This window comes from Corvus cornix, chromosome 14, assembly GCF_000738735.6.
Source record: "Corvus cornix cornix isolate S_Up_H32 chromosome 14, ASM73873v5, whole genome shotgun sequence".
NCBI lineage: Eukaryota > Metazoa > Chordata > Aves > Passeriformes > Corvidae > Corvus > Corvus cornix.
Genome location: NC_046344.1, coordinates 5,985,788 through 5,999,091, shown reverse-complemented (window position 1 = coordinate 5,999,091; position 13,304 = coordinate 5,985,788). Strand labels below are relative to the sequence as shown.

Here is a 13,304-nt window from a genome sequence, read left to right as displayed (position 1 = left end):
CATGGCCTGTATAGCCAAGTCTTGTGCAAATACCTGATGCATTCCTTTGAGTCCTGCCTGGTTACAGCAATCTACTTAGGATGTCTGAAATAATGGTGAAATGATGGCATTTTTCTGGCTTAATTTAGTCATATTTTGGGCATGGGAGGGGAGAACCAGGCTGTTAAACTACGCTGCGTAGTTTAAGTTCTATTTGATGAAGGTTGTAGCTCCCATAAAGTTGTCTGTCTGAATCCAGCAAGGTGGAGTGCTTTGCAAGAGGACTTGATCTTCCACTGAAGGTGTTTTCAAACCATGCGTTGTTTGATTTATATGCGTACTTTGTATGCTTTATATTCCTCTGTTATTTGTATTCATGTTGGGCTGTTGCAGGCACTTATGTTTTTGTAGCATTTCATATTTGTCTTGTATTAAGAATATATTGCACTTTACTGTTAAATTAACCAGAAGCACTGAGAAAATGGGTTGCAAAGCTGACCTTTCTGCTTCTTAGTTGAAAACAGCAGCAGAGAACACTCAGGCTCTGTTGGCATACAGCAGTCTGTCTGCCAGAGGCAAGAACAAGGCCAGAGATTAATGTTTTGAGCTTTGGTTCCTGCCTGTTTAAATAAATTGGTGAGAACACAAATATGTCATCAGTTAGTTGTTCCTTCCCAGACTGTTTTACTGGGAGGGAAGTGGGTTAGCTTAGTTGAAGTGAGCTTAGGAAATTATTCCATTTTGAAAGTCCTGTGCATCCCCAGTTCTGCCAAAGGTTCTTGTATCACCTGGGGACAGGCTGAGGACACAGATATGTGGGTTGCAGTTCTGTGCTTTATTATTTATCTGTGCTTGCTGAACAGGCTGTTTATCAGTTTCCCATCAGAAGTTTTCTTAGATGCAGAAGTATCTGGAGCAAAGATTCTAACATGCAGACAAGAATTCCTACTTTCTCCTGTGTGTGTCCTTTTCAGACCCCAAAGCAACAGCAGCCTCTGCGTCCCAATGTCATCAGACCTGCTGCTCCATGGCAGGGGGCAAACACTGTGGGAGAAGGAGGATCTAAAAGTGCTGTGGAGCCTTTGATGAGCACAGACCTGCAGGATAAGCAGGATTCAGCTCTGCGCTGTGAGGGAGATGGGAATAACCTCATGGAGAAGAGCAATGCTGGACCAAGCAGGGATGAGAGTGTGGACGTTGCCCTCCAGCAGCCTGGACCATCTGAGATGAATGGCCCCAGCTCTGAACTTACAAGTAACCAGGAGCCTGGCCCAAGTTTGCTGCCACTGATCAAGATGAGTCCACAGCCTGCTAATAATGCAGAAACCATTAGTCTGGAGAATGCAGACCTTCCACCTCAACAGGAGGAAAAGATGGAAGCTCGGGAATGGCAAGGAGAGAACTTGGAGCCAGAGCAGAAACTTGAAGAAATAGCTGCTAAAACTACCATGGAGCAGGAGGAGATCCGGGAGAACAGCCAGCTGGAACCCCGGCACTTCCCACCACTGGAAGATGAGCCACAGGCTGTAGCAAAGGGTTGTGCTCCCCAGCAAGGGCAGCCAGAGGCAGACCCGGGATCTTTGAGGGCATATGGAGAGAAGGCTCCTGGGCCAGCCTTCCCCCGGCCAGAGCCGCAGCAGGACGGGATTCCAGGCCGTGCCTCCCCGCAGCCGGCACATCCCCCTGAGGAATCGGGTCAGCAGGCAGGGAGAGACAACGAGCAGCCGGGGCCCGCCTTCCCTGCACAGGGCTCACACGAACTTGGCTCAGGGGATGTGCCAGAACAGGGAGCTGCTGGGCAGGAGCAGGACCTCACTGCGCTGCTCATCAGAGAGACAGTAAGTATTCCCAGGGCTCCTCTGCCTCCTGTGTGCATGGTGTTTTCAGACAGGTTTTTCAAGGTGTGTAGAGTTTCACATGCTCAGAACACACCGCTGCAAATCCTCTTTGTTTGGCTGAGACAGCCGTGCACCAGGTGAGGAGCATGTGATGAACTGTCTTGGAAAATGTTGGTTTGAGGTGAAATAATCTGGGTCTGTTCCCTGAAAGGCCCTCTTGGATCTGCTACTCTGGTTTTATCTGGTTGATTCCTAACCCAACGCTGTAGAGCTGGTTTAGGATTGGATACAAAGCTAAATGAGCAAAGCTGAGACACCAAATAGTGGCAGAATGCTACAGGGTGGAGTAGGAGTAGGGAAGTTTGAGACATGGCTGAGAGCCAGGGCTGCTTTTCAGCTCCTAAAGGAGTTTGGTCCGTGCCCATGTTAAGGCCACCATGGTGGCAAGGGGTAGTGGTTGCCCTTGTGGTGTGGATTTCCAAGCAGCAGCACCAAGGAATAACTAGATACGCAGCATGAAGACTTGTGTATGTTAACTCCACGTGCTCCATATGTGAAGCTTAGCATGAGGGACATTGGCTATAACAACAGCCCCCAGGGAGGACACTCCTTATCCTTTGGTATATTCGGCAGCTTGGGCAGCATGGTGTATATATGATAAACAAAGCTAAGTAAAAATGGGATGATTCATGTGTCTAATGTTTGCACACCCCTCCCCTTGATTGCCAGGGAGGAAGGCTCTCTTGCTGTCTTATTGAACATTTTTTCTTGCAAACAAGTATATTCTTATGTGCCTGTATCTTCTACCACCACCCCATCCCCTCCAAGTCTTCCTTCCACATCACGTATCTAATTCTACTTGGGAAAAGTGGAGTTGAGGAAAATATTTTTTTAAGTAGCAATCTAACATAATTCAGTTCTTTCCGAGTAAGACCTTGTTGATCAGTGCCTTTGAGATGGGTAAGAGGCTATTCTTGCATTGTCAGGGTTGCTTGACAACCCTGACCAGTCCAGTCCTGCAAAACAAAATACCACATGGTTGCAACTGGTTGCAGTGCTTGTACAGAAACCCCAGAGAGAGCAGCAAACACTGGGAGAGCCTTCACAGAAATGCTAGTGAAGGTTTGTTGTCTGTTCTGGTCTCATTTCTGGTGTGTCTGGGTTCACTGGGTGAGTGTACTCGTTGGTTTTTTTCCTTTTGCTTTGGAATGTTGTATTTCAGCACATAACTGGAACTCCTTGATGGGCATGCTGAAGGTAAACATTCACTTTCCTTGTGTTGTAGATCATTCCTACAGAGCCTGAATCTCTCGTTAGGCCACGTGCTCTTGGCTTTTCACATCACAACCCTCACTGTTCCTTTGAGATAGAGCTGCTAGCAGTCATCCTGTGGAGCAAGGCTGGATGGCTATAAATGATCTCTTGACCATTTTGCCCCAAGTCTCAGGATTGTGCTGGTTAATTACCTGTAAATCCCTGTCCTGGGTGCTATGTGTGTTACACAGCTCCTCTAATACGTACATAACCTTTAGCTTTTCCTCCTCTAGGAAGCAAGATTCCCAGATGTGAAGAAGGAATATATTGAAGAATTAATCATCATCAAGAACTGCTATGACTTAAATGTGTAAGTGTAGAGCCAAGAACTACAGTGTGTCATAAAACTGCAGCACTTTCCCATGTCCCCACCTGCCAGGGATACTGCTCTGGATCACATCTGGGCTGGGGCTCAGCACTGCCTTGATAGTGCCAAAGAGCACAGATTCTTTCTTTTTGTACTTCTAATAGAGCTGTTCTTAAGTCCTTTCTAATTCTATTGTGCTGTAGCTTCTCTGCTTTTAAGATGATTTGCTTATTTAAAGAATTACATATAATTTTGTTACCTATTACTAGGGCTCTTAAAAAGAGTGTCAGGATTAAGGTGTTAAGATGACTGCTGTAAAACATAGTATGGAGGTGAGTTGGTGAGTTTTGAGTTGGAAGAAATCATTCCTTCCTTCATTTCACTGGGTTTTGGATTCTTCCAGGTAAAGCCAACACTGCCTTGGAGTCCATTATTTAGTGTTATGATGTTGACTTTTATCACCTTTACCTGCTCAAGTAGCAGTGGTGCTGTTTGAATTCTCTCACATCATTTTTGGGTGACAGAATAGAGCAAAGACATTTAAGGGCTGGTAGGATTGGTTCTAGAGGTGTGTTGAGGGACTGATTTTGGTCAAACGGAGCAGAAACATGAGCAAGAAAATGAAATAAAAGGAGTGGAAAATCAATGTGAGGACTTGCTTTACAAACTGCATTAACAGCTCAGGACTACCTTAATGTTCATCATACTGGAGATTTCTGGGAGTCATGTTGGAGTCAAAAGTTTAAAAAAAAGTGATTAACCTTATTGCTGAGTGGCATCATCTCCCTGCCCTTCTGGGTAGAGCTGGGCAGCGCAGCATTGCGTGTGCTGGCACCAGCAGCACCGAGAGGAGATGGTTTGAAGTAAATCACTTGTGACTAATGTCTGATGCTTGATGGCCTCTCTCTCTCTCTCTGCAACTGTCTCTGTTATCTCCAGCTTGTCCAAACTGGTTACTGTGTGATACAAGAATGAGGAATAGGTGTTGGTTGTCAGAGTATTCACTTGTCTAAATCCAATGCCCTTTCCAGCTAACTAGAGCACTAATTAAGCAGCATTTAAGTGTGTGAGGCTTAGAATTAGTCATTGGGGCATAAATAAGTTAAATGATCAGGAACTAAGGATGATCCCATACACTGGGCATAGATTTCCTATTCTGCTGTTTGCCTGTGCTATGAAGTCGGGTCTCCAAAGAAAGGCTTCTTGATTAGAAAGTCAACAGACTAGAACTTCTTTCTGGACTTTGAAAAGTGCTTTCCCTGCAGTGGTGGAGCAGCTTTGGGGTGCCCACATCATGGACTGGGTGCACCTCAAGGTGGATGGTTGTGGTGGGGATGTAGAAGATAAACAGAGCCATTCCTGCAAGCAGTTGGGCTATTGAAGTTGTGCATCTGACTGCAGGACCCTCCCAGACTGTGTGAAAAAACTCGGGTTTGTGTCCTGTGGGGATTTAGAGAAGCCTGATGGAATTAAATCCCACTATTGGCTTCTGTCGGTCTTAATGTGTTCCTTCCCTTTTTGCTCCCGAAATCTCTTCTCTCCCATTGTGTGCCACAGACCCAGTGAGATGAAAAGGTGCTTCCAGGCTTCCCTGTAGGCCAGCTACAGTGTCTGCTCAGCGGTGCGTTACCCACTTACTGGATGATAAAGATTTCTTCTCCATATTTTTATTCCTTTAACCAAACTATCTTTTGAGTTGTCACTGCAGCTTTTGTGTGAGAACAAATGGGTCAAAGCACTGGTCAGCCTCGCTGGCAGGGTCTCTTTGATCTCCATGGTGTGTCAAGCTAAATCAGGCTTGAAATATAATAAATAAGGGTGGCTGGTTTTGGGCAGGGATGAGGCTTTTAACCAACTCTGTGTCCTGTGGTGCAGATATTAATGAACAGTGCTGTGAGTGTGGGTGTGCTGTGCGCCGGGACCCATTTAACTAATTGTCACACACTGAAGGTCAGCATCCCCCAAAATCCTCAGCGTTGAAATGGCAACATGCAGGATAGTTCAAATGTACCCTGGCCGTGCCCCAGCTGAAACCCTTTTCTTAGAACCACGGTCTGAGCTCCTTGAAGTTTGTTTTGTTGGATTAAAACAGTTATCTTTTACCAAAGGGATGGCCAGAGGTGGGAGCTGGAAGCTATTAAATGCTCAGTGCCAAGATATTTTGTTGTTTTCCGTGAAATGATCTTCTTAAAACTTTCAACTGATGTGAAAGATGAGATGTGGGACCCCTCTTAGCAGGGTATCATCTATTCAGCTTTTGTGTGCTGGAGCATTCACACTCAGTCAAAAGCTTCTGGCTCAATATGTCAATACCTGATTAAACAAAAAGAAATGCCCCTGCTTTGAATGTGAAAGCAGGGCTAAAGTAATCGTGCCTTGATAGTGGGTTAATGCTTCAAGCCAGTTCAGATTTCTTAATTAGGGACTGATTTCTGACATCAGGAATGTAAATTAGCTGCAATTATGTCTTTGCTGCAGCCTAGCACCTTCTCATTCCAATAGTTTTACAAATGTTAATTGCTTGTCCTGGCTGCTTTCAGAAGGATCTTATTCTGCAGCTGGGGAAACTGAGGAACAGCTTGTGTTACTTGCTCCAGCCAGCACAGCTGCTTGGTGAGGGCTGAGAAAAAGCTGTGGGAGCCTGATTCAGGTTGCCCTTTCAGAAGGGTTTCTGGAGTGTTTGTGGCTCTCCAGCAATGGGGCATTTGGAAACCCCTTGCTGAGTCTTTTCTAAGCTAAAATACTCCGTTAAACTACATTTACCTAACAGTTATGGCTGTTTGTGGTAGGACCTCAGGTATGCTGCATTTACAGGCTATTAGGCAATTTTTCATCAATTTTAGTGATTCTTTTCTAAGTGCTGTTCTCACCAGACCAGTTTCTAGTGGAGTTTGGGTAATGCTGGTGTGATTGCAAGCTTTGTTACAATGAAACCTGTATTCAGAGTTTGTATTCGATGTAGACACACATCTTAAACATGCTTTTGTCTCTGCTTTAATCATGGAATCACAGAATAGTTTGGGTTGGAAAGGCCATTAAAGGTCACCTAGTTCCAGCCCCTCTGCCATGGTCAGGGACACCTTCCACTGAACCAGTTTGCTCTGGCTGCTTTAATGTGAAGGTAAACTGAAAATGGAGGCTTTGATTCAAGTCTGAATCTGTAGTAATAGTTTGTTCAGGAAGACATCACCCTTTCGTGGGTTTTGTAGGGATTTTTCTACTGTTTTTTCCATAAATGATTAGTAGCTCATCCATACAAGCTTCATGTATGTAAATTTAATTGTTGAAAGACAAGCCTATTTGCTTTTCCTTCTGCAGCCACACAGCTGATTATTTTTTACTTAATCCTCAGTCATTTACTTGCTCTAGCCTAGGACCACCTTTGGTCCTTACAGGGCAGGCTTTGACTATGACCTCATAATTACAGGATACTAAAAATTGGACAAACGAGAAATGAACCTGAGCTCTCCAACCCTGAAGTAACTATATTTATCTTTTCAGACTTTGTAACTTCCTTCTGGAAAATCCAGATTACCCAAAGAAGGAAGGCAGAGTGGTTTTAAACCCCAGCAGCAGCCTGCTTGCCAGCCAAGATGAGACAAAGGCAAGTGAGAGTATCTTCATCTCCTGCTGCCTCTGGGCAGTCTGTTCAGCCTGAGTGGACCTTGGGATGTCTGCTTTGATTAGTGTGTGTTTGCAGAGTGCTTGACTGAGCCTTGCTCTCACAAGAGGCCTCTGGGTATGTGTAAGGCTGTGTTAAATAGCAATAATTAGTTGCTTGCAAGATGACTTCCAAGCCTTTCCTGTTTGGCTGTGCCAGAGCTGCGCAGTGTTTGCTCCTTTGCCTCCAGCGAGCCCCTCTGCCCTGCTTGCCTGTCACTGCCCCATCTCAAGTGTTCATTTTGATAACTGAGACAAGAATCCCACAATTATTCTGTCACATGAAGTAGCCTTGGCCCTCGGGTATCTCTTGTGAGGCCTTTAGGCATTGCCTTGCAGCCTCCTAACTGCAAATCTCCCTACAGCTGCTTGATTTTATTTGTGTTTTAAAACATCCATTTAACAAAAAATTCTCTCTGAGCTGCTTTGAGGATGTTGAAATAGCTCTTTGTGGCCTGAGAGATGTTGAATACCTCTTTCTACTCTTGGAAGTATCTTTCTACCTCAAGCTAATAAAGTTGTTAACTCTTCATAGTGTAACCTAAATATTTTCTCTCCTTGCTGTCTCAGGCAGCCACACACAATGGTTTTAAACTACATTTTACCTTGTGCAGATCACCTGCAGAGGTGCCTGGGCCAGTAGGCTTTGCAGCCACACTGTACTAAGGTGCTCAGAGCTGGGTGACACATAACCTGAGTTTTGGGTGGTCTTGCAGAATGTCCTGATCACTGAGAGAGCCATTTGTGGTGTTCCTGTGTGTATTTATAGCAGCCTTTTAATCTTTTTCGTTTTCTCCTTAGGTGCCTAAAGTGGACTACTTTGACTTTTCCAAACTTGCCCCCCTTGACCAGCGGTGCTTTATTCAGGCAGCTGATCTCCTCATGGCAGACTTCAAAATGCTGAGCAGCCAGGACATCAAGTGGGCACTGCACGAGCTCAAGGGACACTATGCAATCACACGAAAGGTGCTCCAGTTCAAGTCTGTTTTCTTTCCTGGGCTTATCTCCCGTGTCTGCAGAGACCACTGTGGTGGCTTTGGCCTTACTGTACCACCTGCTGCTGTGTGGTTATGGGTTTTATAATAATCTTCCTTTCCTTTTAAGAAGTTTTAATCCATTTAGTAGAGATTTTCAAAATTTATTGGCCAGACAGAATGCTGCAGGAAGTTTTTACTTTCCCTAATAGGGGAGCTGGGGAAACACGAGCTGGCTGATGGTGGGTGATGCATTAAAGTGGGATGTGTTCCTGTACGTCGCCACTGAAGTGCAGTATAATTGCCAATAAAACCTAGACATTTAGTTAAATCTTAAAACATTTAACTCCTGCTGCTGGTTAACTGGCTGCGTGGAATTGAAAAGCAGCCTGAGTATTGCTGTCCTGTTTGTTCTTATTATGACTTGTGGCATGAGTCCTGTATTTATTACAAAAGAGCTTCACTGCCATGGAGATGCAAAGACACTTGTTTTAAGTATCAGCAAGCTGAATGTTAGTGTGGCTTCAAGTTTTTGACTTAGATCTGCTCCAATATGCCCTTGCTTGAGCTTCATTCTTTACTATTCCAGGACTTAACTAAAACAAAACTTCTTGTCTCTTCACTTGATTGACTGAGCACTGAGTATTGGAATCTCACCTTTTTAAACAAAAAGCCAAACCCAGCAACAAAAAAAGAAGGCAAACCAACTCTGCTTAATACAGCTGGTGCCCACTCTGATATTAACAGCTGAGCTGTTATGAAGTACCATTCACCTATTTCGTTTTTATGGAATAATTACTTTGAGTACATAAAGTAACAAAGTGAGCAAAGGAAAGATGCATATTTCCTTTTATTTGGTCTGTTTGGCTTTCCAGTTTTGGATCAGTCCTATGCCCATGCTTGTACTGTGCTTCAGCTTGAATTGAGTGCTCCTGCTTTCTTCCAGGCACAGGATTTAAGCCTGTATGTTGTTTTCTAGGCCTTTTCAGATGCTATCAAAAAGTGGCAGGAGCTGTCTCCTGAAACCAGCGGGAAACGAAAAAGGAGGAAAGAAATGAATCAATATTCATACATAGACTTCAAATTTGAGCAAGGTAAATGCCAAGATGTGTGTATGGTGCTCTCTGCATCGTTATTGTAAGCAGAACTGGCTTGCAGCAGAAAGAAACTCCTCTTAAAAGGGATGTGGTCCCAAAAGAGCTGAGTTTCTGTCACTGGTATCTGTTTTGGAGATGCTCTTCATTAGTGCCTCTGCTTGGTAAAGTGTTGTGTGAGCTGCTGAAAGTCTGCACCTGGTGTTGTGTGTGGAGGAAGGATTTAAGCTTTGTTCTGGCTGCTCCATCCCTTTTTTATTGAGCCTTTATTTCTGCTTCAGGGGATGTGAAAATTGAGAAGCGCATGTTCTTCCTGGAGAACAAGAGACGGCATTGGAGGTCCTATGACAAGCTCTCCCTTCTCCCACCAGTGCTACTGGAGCAGGAATTCTATGAGCAGAAAGTGAAAGAGATGGCAGAGGTGAGTGATAGGAGCTGCTTTGATCATGTGCAAATCTTCAACAAATGTTGAGGTTTTGGCCCTAAACATGAAAAATCTGTCTCTTACAGAAATTCAAATGCTGAACCAAATATTGAATAACTGTGTTTTCCCCTTCCCTACCTGTTAACGCATATGTCTTTTCCCAAGTAACTCAATTTTAAAGGAAAGAAGCCAAGCACAGAATTTCATATTTACTTAAATATGCAGCTGCTGCTTGTGCAAACACCATTCTGGATGGGGTGTTTTGCTATGAGGGGGTGAAAACTCCACTAATTAACTCTTTCCTCTAATTGTTAGCAGGCTTCTCTGCTGTTTTAGGGCTTGTAATTGCAGCTCAGTGTTGGTGGTGAGTAATGACCAGGCCCAAGGCAGTGTGTCCACTCACTGCCTTCCCAGGCTGGCAGTCCTGTGGCTCCAGAACAGTTTGTCCTGTAGCAGAGACCTGTGTGTTTTGAAGCAGAACCTGCAACACCCACTGCTGTGTTGTCTTCCTCTCCTAGGCTGAGGAGAGACTGAATTCACAGCTCTGCGCCCACAATTCTTTCTAAAGTAGCTCCTTAAAGATCTTTGTCTCTTAGGCAGATGGATAAGGTCTCCTTTGAAACACAAAGCTCATGTTCTCTGGAGGGGCCCATTGGGTGAGATCATCTCTGCCCATGGAAATCTGAACCAGCAGCCCTCCACAGTATAGAATTTGGTTCTTTGTTCTTGCTGCCTTTGCTTCTCCCATCTGTTTTAGCTGAATCATAAATAGCTTAATGGATTGGAGGGATGGGCTGAGTGATGTTACAAGCAGACAGCGAGCCTTTTATAGTGGTTTGTGAGTCCTGAGATAATGTAAATGAGCTGAGAGTTTGGAAAATTTCTTCATCTATTCTGTAATTACAGATGCACATGTCTCTCTTGCAGCATGCAGACTTCCTCCTGGCTCTGCAGATGAATGAGGAGCAATATCAGAAGGTCAGTATCTGTAATATTATAAGTTGAGTTCAGCTTATGCACAGACACTGTTTTGCACTTCCTACTTCACAGATCCTTTTAGCTCTAGAACAGAGCTTTTCTGAAGCTGCATTTCACTCTGCTGCTTTTGCTGAGCTGGCAAAACCTGTGTAATGTGTGTTGGCTGGCTTTTAGGAAAGGTAGACAGGAGCTGAGGCCAGCAAGACAGTATTGATGCATGTAATGATCTGTAGTAATTCAGCTTGTATCTTCATTGCTCAGAACAAACATTGCAATAGAATAGCATCAGGTTTACTCTTGCTCCCACCATTATGGCTGTTTAAAACAGATCCACTGTTGTTGGAGCTTGGCCAGTGGGAAGGCCTTCCTTGTTTGCAGAAAGAATTCTTTAGAAACCTGAAAATCAGCGTTCACTTCAGAGAAAATGTAGAGAACAATTCAGCAGCTGTGTATTACATTTTGGTCTCAATGCTCATTTCCTCCTCAAACTTTGGAAAAGTGGGCTATGCTTACTTTTTAGCAGTGGCAAACTTCTCCACCTCCACAGTGAAGAGTCAAAGACAGGGTGCCCAGACAGATGGTAAATGTTCTTTAGAGGGTAACAGATCTGAATCTTGGTTTTCCCCATGAGAGTGGTGTGTACACTCAAGCTGCTTCCCTGTGACTGCAGCTTCCCAAACCCAAGATGCTGCTCTGCCTGTGAGCTGAGAATTATTAATCACTGCATGTTCTGTAGCTTTTTGGAACCTGTCAAGCAGGACGTGTAGATATGAAGTGACTTAAAACTGAGTTTCTGGTTGCACTTAATGAATTTGGACCACCAAATAGAATATCTAATGGAATGGTGTATAACTCTAGATGTTTTTTAGGATTCATGCTGGCAATTTTTTCTGGCTTGCAGTTGTATGTGTGTGTGTTGCTATAGCTATTGATGTTTTGATGCTGGTTCCTCTGGTGGCTGTAGGATGGGCAGATGATCGAGTGCCGCTGCTGCTACGGGGAGTTTGCCTTTGAAGAGTTGACTCAGTGTGCAGATGGTCACTTGTTCTGCAAGGAGTGCCTAATTAAATATGCTCAGGAGGCAGTTTTTGGCTCTGGGAAGGTAAGGATTTCACAACTGGACAAGGGGGAAATAGATAATTGCTGTTGGGAGATGACATTGCTGTTTGTGTAGGGTTGTTGCTTAAAACAGATGTAACTGCACTTCCCAGGAAATATTTGAATGGAATGGTGTCCTGAAATCCAAGTCAGTCTCGCCATCAGTCTCGCAATGTGATCTTTGCACAGGATTTCAGGGTTACTAACGTGTTTTGTTTGTTTGTTTGTTTGCTCTATGCTTGGCAATTTGATTCTTAAGATCATAGTAACAGAATAACTTGTTTGCTTTTATTTTCTACTAAATAAACCAGTGGCTTATTCATTAAGAACACTTATCTCTGACATGGCCAGTCTTCTACCTAAGAGTGTTTGTCCTTCATAATATCACTGTGATCCCAACTTAATTTGGGGGTTGGTTCCTCTATGGCACTACTAACCTCCTCAGTCTCTGATGTAGCTAGGAATTATCCTGGTACTTAGCTGAGCTATAAACAAGTCATTAATCTGCTCTGAAGTGTGTGTGCTCCTTTGCCTCAGGATATGATGCTCAAACTGTGGGATGCTGTTGTACTCTGGGATCCATTTTGTGTAAATGTATAAACTGGCAGCTGTATTTTATATGACTTTATTGAAAAGAATGCACCGTGTCAGTGCTGGTTCTCAGCAGAGACTGTACAATAATAAAGGGCTAATATGTGGTCACAGTGGACTTGGAGTGAATTGTGATCCCAGCTGGCAACAGCATCTTCCTGCCCAGTGTTTGTTTGAGGCCTGATTTGTTTAATTAGGCTTGTTCTTTCCATAGCAAACCCATTCTCTGGCAGTCATCTTAGACAGATTTAGATGAGAGATTGGAAAAAATGTTTTTGTTATGAGGCACTGGCCCAGGTTACCCAGAGAAGCTGTGGGGTGTCTCATCCCTGGAAGTGTTCAAGGCCAAGCTGGACAGGGCTTGGACCAACCTGGGATAGTGGAAGGTGTCCCTGCCCATGGCAGGGGTTTAGAACTGGATGATTTTTAAACTCACAAGACCCAAATCATTGAGATCTGCTGACTTTAGCTCTTACTTTCTCTGAGCAAGGCTCTGCACTGATCTGCTTGAAAATGTTCTGGATCCTGAGCTGCTTTTTGCTAGTGTCATACTAAACCTGAGCTCTCTTTCCAACCCCAGTCAGAGCTCAGCTGCATGGAAGGCAGTTGCACGTGTTCCTTCCCCACCAGTGAGCTGGAGAAAGTGCTTCCAGAGAACATCCTCTGTAAATACTACGAGCGGAAAGCTGAGGAGGAGGTGGCTGCTGCCTGTGCAGATGAGCTCGTCAGGTGAGTGTCCCACAAAGAATGCTGCATTTACTGCTTTAGAACATTGTTCCCTGAAACCCTACGTTTGTGCTGACTCTGAGATAGGTAGCTTTTTACGAGCTGGATTATAAATTCAGACTTCTGCCTTCCCAGGTCTGTTTTTATTCTGCCTTTGACTAGGAGCAGATTAAAATTCAATAGACTTGTCTCCCCCAAGACTTGCTTGCCAGCTCTGTGCTGATCCTCTAAATTACATGGTCAAAAGCAGTGCTGAGCATATAATATTTTGATTGCAAACAGGGAAGTGATCGAAGAAATATGAGCAAAAAGGCAATAGTC

The 13,304-nt window shown here is 44.2% G+C and overlaps 1 protein-coding gene across 3 annotated transcripts in view; it reads left to right on the top strand.

Moving 5' to 3' along the window:
- Positions 1–13,304, top strand: part of RNF216 (ring finger protein 216) — a 78,102-nt gene that overhangs the window by 16,663 nt on the left and 48,135 nt on the right. For all 3 annotated transcript variants that reach the window (XM_039560346.1, XM_039560344.1, XM_039560345.1), the window contains 9 exons: positions 954–1,817; positions 3,365–3,441; positions 6,940–7,042; positions 7,900–8,064; positions 9,052–9,166; positions 9,448–9,587; positions 10,518–10,568; positions 11,533–11,670; positions 12,838–12,986. In XM_039560346.1, coding sequence (XP_039416280.1) covers positions 954–1,817; positions 3,365–3,441; positions 6,940–7,042; positions 7,900–8,064; positions 9,052–9,166; positions 9,448–9,587; positions 10,518–10,568; positions 11,533–11,670; positions 12,838–12,986 — 1,802 coding nt within the window. The remainder of the gene's footprint in view (positions 1–953; positions 1,818–3,364; positions 3,442–6,939; positions 7,043–7,899; positions 8,065–9,051; positions 9,167–9,447; positions 9,588–10,517; positions 10,569–11,532; positions 11,671–12,837; positions 12,987–13,304) is intronic.